Source organism: Carlito syrichta, unplaced genomic scaffold (assembly GCF_000164805.1).
Source record: "Carlito syrichta isolate Samal-C Ts95f unplaced genomic scaffold, Tarsius_syrichta-2.0.1 Scaffold304709, whole genome shotgun sequence".
Taxonomy (NCBI): domain Eukaryota; kingdom Metazoa; phylum Chordata; class Mammalia; order Primates; family Tarsiidae; genus Carlito; species Carlito syrichta.
In genome coordinates this window covers 125,258-133,297 of record NW_007248805.1, presented here as the reverse complement: position 1 = coordinate 133,297, position 8,040 = coordinate 125,258, and the positions used below count along the sequence as shown (strand labels likewise).

The window sequence follows — 8,040 nt, the reverse complement described above, 5'->3', positions numbered from 1 at the left end:
CACAGTGGTGTGATTACAGGCACAAGCCACTGTGCCCGGCATTAACTATTTTAAAGCATGCAGTTCACTTTATCATGTGCCCAATACTGCCATCCATCTCTAAAACTCTTTTGTCGTCCCGAACCGAAACTGTCCCCATGACTCACTAACTCCCCATTCCTCCCTCTCTTCAGCCCTGGGAAGTCACCCTTTCCCTTCCTGTCTCTGTGAATCCTACTACTCTGGGGACATCAAATAAATGAAATCACCCAGCATCTGCCCTCCTATGCCTGGCTTATTTCACGTGCATGTTTTCAGAATTTATCCATGTTGTATCATGTGTCATAACTGTATCCCTTTTTAAAAATAGACTGTATATTTTTAGTTGGGGGTCTCACTCTGTTGGCCAGGTGGGAGTGCAGTGGCATGATCACAGCTCATGGCAGCCTCTATTCTCCCACCTCAGCCTCCTGAGTGGCTGGGACTACAGGCACAAGCCAGCAAACCTGCCTCATTTAAAAAAATTTTTTGTAGTGATGAGGTCTAGCTGTGTTGCCCAATTGGTCAGACTCCTGGGCTCAAGCAGTCCTCCTTCCTTAGCCTCCCAAAGTGCTGGGATTACAGGCATGAGCCACCACGCCCAGCTGCGCTCCTTTTGAAGGCAGAAGAATATTCTGTTGTATGCACATACCACATTGTGTTTACATTCATTGTTGATGGACACTGTTTCCACCTTTGGGCTATTGTGAATCATTGCTGCTGTGAACGCTGGCTTATGAAATTGCTTTACTTATAAAAGTGCCACCTAGGATCCATCCCACGGCCACCCACCACGTCACCAATGAAGGGGTTCCGGCCTCTCTCCCCTGTGTCGCCTCTGGAGTTCCCACCCCCACCATCACCTGGACCAAGGTAGGCAGAACCTGTTACAGAGAGGGGAACTGGGGAGCTAGGTCTGGTGCGCCATGGAGGGCAGGTGGGCTTTGCCGACGCCACTGTGTGTCTGCCCTAGGAAAGCAGTGCCCTGACCTCCAGGGGTCTGCACCACAATGTGAGCAGGGACGGCACCCTGGTCATCATCCAGCCGTCTGCCCGAGATGCAGGGGCTTATGTCTGCACAGCCACCAACACGGTGGGCTTCTCCAGCCAGGAGATGCGGCTTTCAGTCAACAGTGAGTGGTGGTGGGCCCTGCCCTGGGGACGGGCTCTGTGGGCATGGGGGCAGAGGGTGGTTCCACCTTAGCCCTTTGGAACCGGACGCTTGAGCCTTGTTAATGCAAGAATCGCTCGAGCGATCCTCCTACCTCAGCCTCCCAACAGGCGTGAGCCACCCTGCCCAGCTGTTTAGATAATTGCATAGGGAGCTTTTCGGTTCCCTATGAACCCTGAATGTTATGAGGACGGGGCAGGACCTGTCTCCTTTGCTGCTGTTTCCCGGCATTTATTCCCCTCAGGGCTGCCACTCAGAGAGTTTATGAAACGAGTGAGCAAATGTATATGTGGCCTTTTTCTGTCATAGACTCTTCCAGCCATTATTTTTATCCTTTTTTTTTCCTTTGGGGGATGAGTGTCTCTCTGTTGCTCAGGCTGGTCTCAGACTCCTGGCCTCAAGTGATCCTCCCACCTCAGCTTCCCAAAGTCCTGGCATTACAGGCAGGAGCCACCACACCCAGCCACAGTCAATATTATATTATAAAAAGATTTTTTAGGAGGAGATTATTTTCTTTGGGAACTAATGACCTGTGGGAGACCAAGCAAGGACTGGGTGGGTTTTGATGTCCCGACTGGCTGGCCTGTTTCATGATTGCTTCTCAGATGTGTAGGGATGTCCTCCATGTATGAGTGCGGGGCTAGCAACGGGGGGCGGGAGGGAAGGAAGGGTTCGATGCCGTCTCTGCCACCAAGGAGTCTCCAGCTTTATGTGAGAGGAGACATGCACAGATGCTCTAAATCCTTGGTCAGGCATCTTCTGGTGGCTAACACAATGAGAATAAGTAAGATGATCAAAGAAGAAACTAGAGAAGAGGAAGAGTTCCGAGCCTGCTGGCATGTCCCTTGGGAGAGGCCAGCAGGACTGAGATAAATCAGAGGAGGCCCAGAGGTTACGGCAGGAGGAACCGGGTCAGGGTCATCAAAGCCAGACAGGCTTCCAGGAAGAGGGTGGCAGTGGAGAGTGGAGAGGGGAAGAGTTGAGCAAAAACCCTCGGGGATCTGAGCCCTTGCCCGGAAACTGGACACTCCTGGTCATGACAAACCACACCCACCTCCTGGGTCCCATGAAGGTCAAGGTTGCAGTCCCACCTCTGCTTCCTGGGGGAGCTGTCCCATGGCCCGAGGCCTTCCCAGCCCCCACCCCATTGCCCCCGTCCTGCCTGTGCCCCCAACAGCTACACCCAGGATTCAGGCGAACGGGTCATGTGATACAGACGGGCCTCTGAGAGTCACGGTGAAGGCTGGCGAAGAGGTGACCTTGGACTGCGAGGCCCAAGGCTCCCCACCCCCTCTGGTTACCTGGACAAAGGACTCCCGCCCTGTGCTGCCCATCACCGACAGGTAACCCTCACCCCATGGAGCTTAGGGTTGGAAGGAAACAGGCCCAAGGTGCCCAGTGACCCAGCGGGTGTCTCGGACGCTGTAGACCCTCCCCCGGGGGTGCTCCTGGATCCCTGCACACAGGGCCGTTGCCCACAGGTCCCCAGAGCTTCTGAAGGGACCTCTAGAGGGTGCACGGAAGCCCAGGATGAGACGTCCCCTTGGAATGACACGCACAGAGCTGACCGCTGGTCGCTGCAATTGGAACTGATCTCAGGCTAGGAAAGAGCAAGGCTGTGGCTGGGACTGAGCGTCCGCCATGACACGTGCCGTTGCCATGTCTGCTCTGCAGACCAGGTGTCCAGCGGCCGGGTTTTCTGACTCAGCCGCACCCTGTCGGATCCTGGGAGTGGGCGGACAGAGGGGAGGCTGGCTTGGGCGTCCTTCAAAGCCAGGTGGGACCCCCAGGAGGAGGTGTTGCGGGATGCTGGTTCCAGCCAACAGGAACGCCTTGAAACTCCTGGGGTCCTTGACCCTGGGGGACACTGTGGCTCCTAACAGTGACATCAGCCCTGGCGAGGTCTTTGAGATGTCCCAGGCCAAGAAGGTCTCGGGGCAGCTGCTCTGTAATGCCCCCCCACGGACCCCCACACATGTGCCTGCGTCTCAGAACATCTGTTCGCCGAGCCCTGCCAAGCCTTGCAGCCAGGCACCCTGAAAGTGGCCGGAGCGCAGGGTGCTGGCCATGGATGGCGTCCTTGGGGTGGGGGCGTGGTGGAGTGGGCAGGAGGGCGCCCTTGTCTCCCCCAGAAGGCCTGGTCCTAGTGCCTCGCAGGGCGGTGCCGGTGGCCGGCAGGGCGCGTGTTTATTTATGGCTTCTTGCTGCAGCCGGGAACCACGTTCCCTTTGGTGGCCCCTCCTCGCTGGGGTGCGTTAATGGGTCAGCCGGGAGCTGTAAATCCACAGGCGGCCGCTGTTGCAACCCGAGAGTTCTGGTCTGTTCGCTCTGCTTGCCCTCTTCACTTCTTGATGGCGTGCGGTTTTTCCTCTTGAGAGTTATGGGATCCTGGGAGTTTATCTAAGCGAAGAGAAAACATGCGCTTGGGGGATGGGTGGGACCGAGTGCACGCAGGCCCCGGAGTCCATCGGACCTGAGTGTGGGTCCGGCGGGCCCCTTCTGAGGCGTGTGACCTCGGGTGGCCACTGGCCCCCCTTGGTCCGTGTGTGAGTCCATCTGCAGAGTGGAGGTTGCTTAGATAGCGCCCTCGGGGTCTGATGATGGATGTGCAGTGCTTAGCGAGTGGATGTGCTGAAAAATCAGCCCCTTTGATAGTCTTGTCCTACAGCTGCGAGTCACAAACTAAGGCGTCATTTCCAGCTTCTAGAAAGTTACCACATCTGGGAGCTCACTCAGTTCTCAGCCACTTTTAACATAGGACAGCTTTTAAAAAATACAGAGTCGGGATCTTGCTATGTTGCCCAGGCTGGTCTCGGATTCCTGAGCTCAAGTCATCCTCCTGCCTCGGTCTCCCAAATTGCTGGGATTACAGGTGTGAGCCACCATGCCCAGCCGAATTTAGCAGTTTTGTTGAGATGTAATTCCTGTGCTGGATCATTGACTTATTCAAAGTGTACAATTTGACTTTTTTTTGCATATTTAGAGTTGTTTACCTGTCACCACAATGAGTTTTAGAACATTTCTATCGTCCCTCCAGAAAACTCCAGGCCTCTTGACAACTTCCCCGCCCCTCACCCCCATCCCTGCCTCATCCCTGCCCGGCTCCTGGCAACCATGAATCGGTTTTCTATCTCTTTGGATTTATCTATTCTAGGCATTTATTTTATTTATTTCTTTTTGAGTCGAAGTCTCACTCTGTCGCCCAGGCTGGAGTGCAGTGGCATGGTCATGGCTCACCGCAGCCTCCGTTGCCAGGGCTCAGGTGAGCCTTCTGCCTCAGCCTCCTGAGTAGCTGGGACTGCAGGTGCACACCACCATGCCCAACTAGTTTGTTTTTTTTTTTTTTTTGTAGAGACGAAGTCTTGCTATATTGCCCAAGCTGGTTTTAAACTTCTGGGCTCCTCCTGCCTTGGCCTCCCAAAGTGTTGGGATTACAGGTGTGAGCCACCGTGCCTGACCAAGACATTTCTTATAAATGGAATCGTTTGCAGCCTTTTGTATCTGGCTTCTCTCTCCTCACATAATGTTTCCAGGTTCATCAGCGTGTAGCCTGGATCTGAGCTTTATTCCTTTTCAGGGCTGAATAGTACTCTGCTGTGCAGTGGATCAGTGACTGGGTGCTGGGGTTGCTTCCACCTTTTGGTGACTGTGAATAACCTCACTTTGTATTGTCCTTTAAGCTTCATTCACAGGCTCTGGACTTCCTAGTTCTTTGGGCCTCCCTGCCTGCATGGACAATGTCCTCACACAGAATGAAACTGTCCCTCAGACACACACACACACACACACACACACACAGCTCCCTTTGGTTCCCCTGTGATTCCACCAAAAAATAGAGACTTCCGAAGCCCCGTGGACACACACCAAGCCTTGCTGTCTATCCGCTCCCCTCTCCTGCTCCTTCCTGCTTGCCTTCCTCCTCCCTTTTCCTCCTCCTCCTCTCCCACCCTTCTTTCACTCACCCTCCCTCTTCTTTCCTCCCCCGCATCCTCCTCTTCCTTCTCCAAGGGAGTCCCAAAGTTCGGCCTGAAAGCTGCTGTTCTGGAGGCTGGAGAGCTTTTTTTTTTTTTGAGTTGGAGTCTCACTCTGTCCCCCAGGTTGGACTGCAGTGGCACACTCCCGGCCACCGCAGCCTCGACCTGCTGGGCTCTGGCGATCCTTCCACCTCAGCCTTCCAAGCAGCTGGAACTGCAGGTGTGCGCCACCATGCCTAATTGATTTTTTGATTTATTGTAGAGACGAGGTCTTGCCAAGTTGTCCATGTTGGTCTCGAACCCCTGAGCTCAGGCAGTCCTCTCACCTCTGCCTCCCAAAGTGCTGGGATGACAGGCATGAGCCATTGTGCCCGCCTAGAACTTGCTTCTCTGCCTCCTGAATCCAGCTCCCTCCCCTTGATGAGAGGCGTCCCCCACCAGCCTCGCTCCACTCCTTGAGGCTCTCAGCTGCTCTCCACGTGCCCCCCAACCAAGCTCCACACCCCCCACGCTGCGTTCCATGCCCCCCAACCCCAAGACCCCTACTCTCCACCAGGCCTCAAGCTCCTGCCCCTTGGGAGCTGCCTCAAGTTCACAGCTCCTGCGCCTGGGCAGCCTCCTCACTCCTTGGGGTGGGACGAATCCTGCCCCCCCAGTTCCGTGGGGTCCTCGGGGTTGGGAGCCACGATGTGCTGAGCTCTGAGGCCTCCTCCATCCTCGCCTGGCCAGGGGTGGCCTTCCGCTCCTGCCAGCCGCCCTGGAGGGTGGGCGATGGCACCGCATTGAGTCCACGGGGGAGAAATGGGGCACGAGGGCACACACGGACACCAGCACCCACAGACACACAGACCAGACATCATCAGACACAGACTCACACACAGACACCAGTACACAGACACACACACACACACACACACACACATACACACACACACACACACAGGAGGCTTCTGGGCCAAGGTCCAGCCTCTCTCTGGAGGGTCTGGGGAATGTTCCGAACTCTTAGGCGTCTTCAACCCCGAATCAGAAAGCCATGGTGGGGAGAAAACACACCAGGAGCTTGAGAAGCCCTGACGTCCTAGACCACCCATGTTCCCCGCGTCCCTCACGTCCCCCGTGTTCCCTGCATCTCCGCCCTTCTTCGGGCTCATGTCCACAGCGATGCTGCTGCAGGGTTAATCTTCGGGCCTTGTGTTCTGCCCTCTTTCGCCCATTTTCCTGATTGCTCCCGGCCATGTCACCGGCTTTTCCTTTTAGAGGACAAGTCACAGTGTGGGGTGCCGGGCTCCCCCAACCTCAGCAGCTTCTCTGTGGGACACGCGCGTGGCCGCCAGTTCTTGGCAGGAGTGAGTGGGGCTGTCAGGACATCTCTGCAGGACGCTCCTCATTCCCCGGGCACAGTCCCGAGTCAGCGGTGAAGTCGGGGTGGGCAGTGGTCCTCGGGACATCTTTCCTGTGGGGCTGTTGTTTCTGGAAAGCACGTCCGCATTGTGAATTCAAGATTGAAATTGACGGTGTTAATAGAGCGGCTTCCTGGGCCAGCGTGCTCTAAGCCTTGGGCTGGGTGGTGTGTGGGACCAGGCGGCAGAAGGTCTGGGGCCCATCCCCTCAAGGCGCCACCCCCACCCGCTCAGGGATCTTGAGCAAGACCCTTCCCCCACCCCAGGCCTCAGTCTTCCCATCTGAGGAATGAGAGGACTGGACAGGTGACGGGGCCAGAGAGCATCTGGGGGCTCCGTCCCACGATTCAGCCAGGGATGCCAGGGTGAGGCCGTGTTTCCAGGCAACAATGTTTGTTTGTGATTTTGTTGAGGAACTGAGACGGCTGGAAGCCCTCCTGGCTCCGGCCCCCCGCTCCCAGAGGCAGCTAGCCAGGGTCCCGCTCGGGCCAAGTCCCAAATCCCAGAGCAGGGCCAGGAGGGACAGAGGGAGGTTGGAGCTGCTCCTGTGTTGTTCCTAGTCTCTTTCGCCCAGGCTGGAGGGCAGGGGCACGATCACGGCTCACCGCAGCCTCGGCCTCCTGGGCTCATGTGATCCTCCTGCCTCAGCCTCCCGAGTGGCTGGGACGACAGGTGTGTGCCACCACACCTGGCTAGTTTTTTGACTTTTTGTAGAGATGAGGTCTCGCTGTGTTGCCCAGGCTGGTCTTCAACTCTTGGGCTGAGGTGATCCTCCCGCCTCAGCCTCCCAAAGTGCGGGATTGCAGGTGTGAGCCACCATACCCGGCCCGGATTTTCTGTTTTCATGCTTCCCGAACTCTGTCCCTTCCCAAGGATCCTACAGGGCAGTCAGCCCGGCCACCCCCTCCCTAGAAGGGCGTTCACCACTGGGGTCTGATGGTCTGGGAGGAGAGCTGTGTGCTCACGGTAGCCAGTGGCAGGACCTCCCAGGGGCCCCACATGGGGTCTCCCTTGGTGAGCCCTCGAGGGTCACGCTAGCTCCGGGCCTGGTGGCTCTGAAGTTGGGTCTCGTGGGCTGGCGGCCAGCATTTGTGTCTGCAGAACATTTTCCTTAACCACCTTCAGAGCAGAGTGTTGAGCTTCCCACAGTGGGTAGGTGCACACCACAAAGTGTGAGACTCGAGTCCTGGGGTGCCCTGATCGGCTGGGGGCCGTGGGCATCAGGGCTGTGTCTCCAGAGGCTCCGTCTTCTCCTCACAAGGGGATGACGGAAGTGGGATGCTCCTGCCTTGCTGTCTGCCCTCGGGGGTCTCAGGGGACGCTGTGCTCAGTAGCGCAGACACACAGGAGGCGCTCAGTGGTTGCCAGCAATGGCTGTGTTCGGCCATCCCTTGAGCAGCACCAGCATGGCTGGGCTTCCACGGTCCAGCGGCGGGGGACAGGACTCCCTCCCTCCCTCCCTCCCTCCCTCCCTCTC

The 8,040-nt window shown here is 56.8% G+C and overlaps 1 protein-coding gene across 1 annotated transcript in view; it reads left to right on the top strand.

The window, feature by feature from the left end:
• Positions 1-8,040, top strand: part of HMCN2 (hemicentin 2) — a 141,516-nt gene that overhangs the window by 37,446 nt on the left and 96,030 nt on the right. The window contains exons 19-21 of the mRNA XM_021713744.1: positions 779-891; positions 992-1,151; positions 2,367-2,532. Of these exons, the coding sequence (XP_021569419.1) occupies positions 779-891; positions 992-1,151; positions 2,367-2,532 (439 nt within the window). The remainder of the gene's footprint in view (positions 1-778; positions 892-991; positions 1,152-2,366; positions 2,533-8,040) is intronic.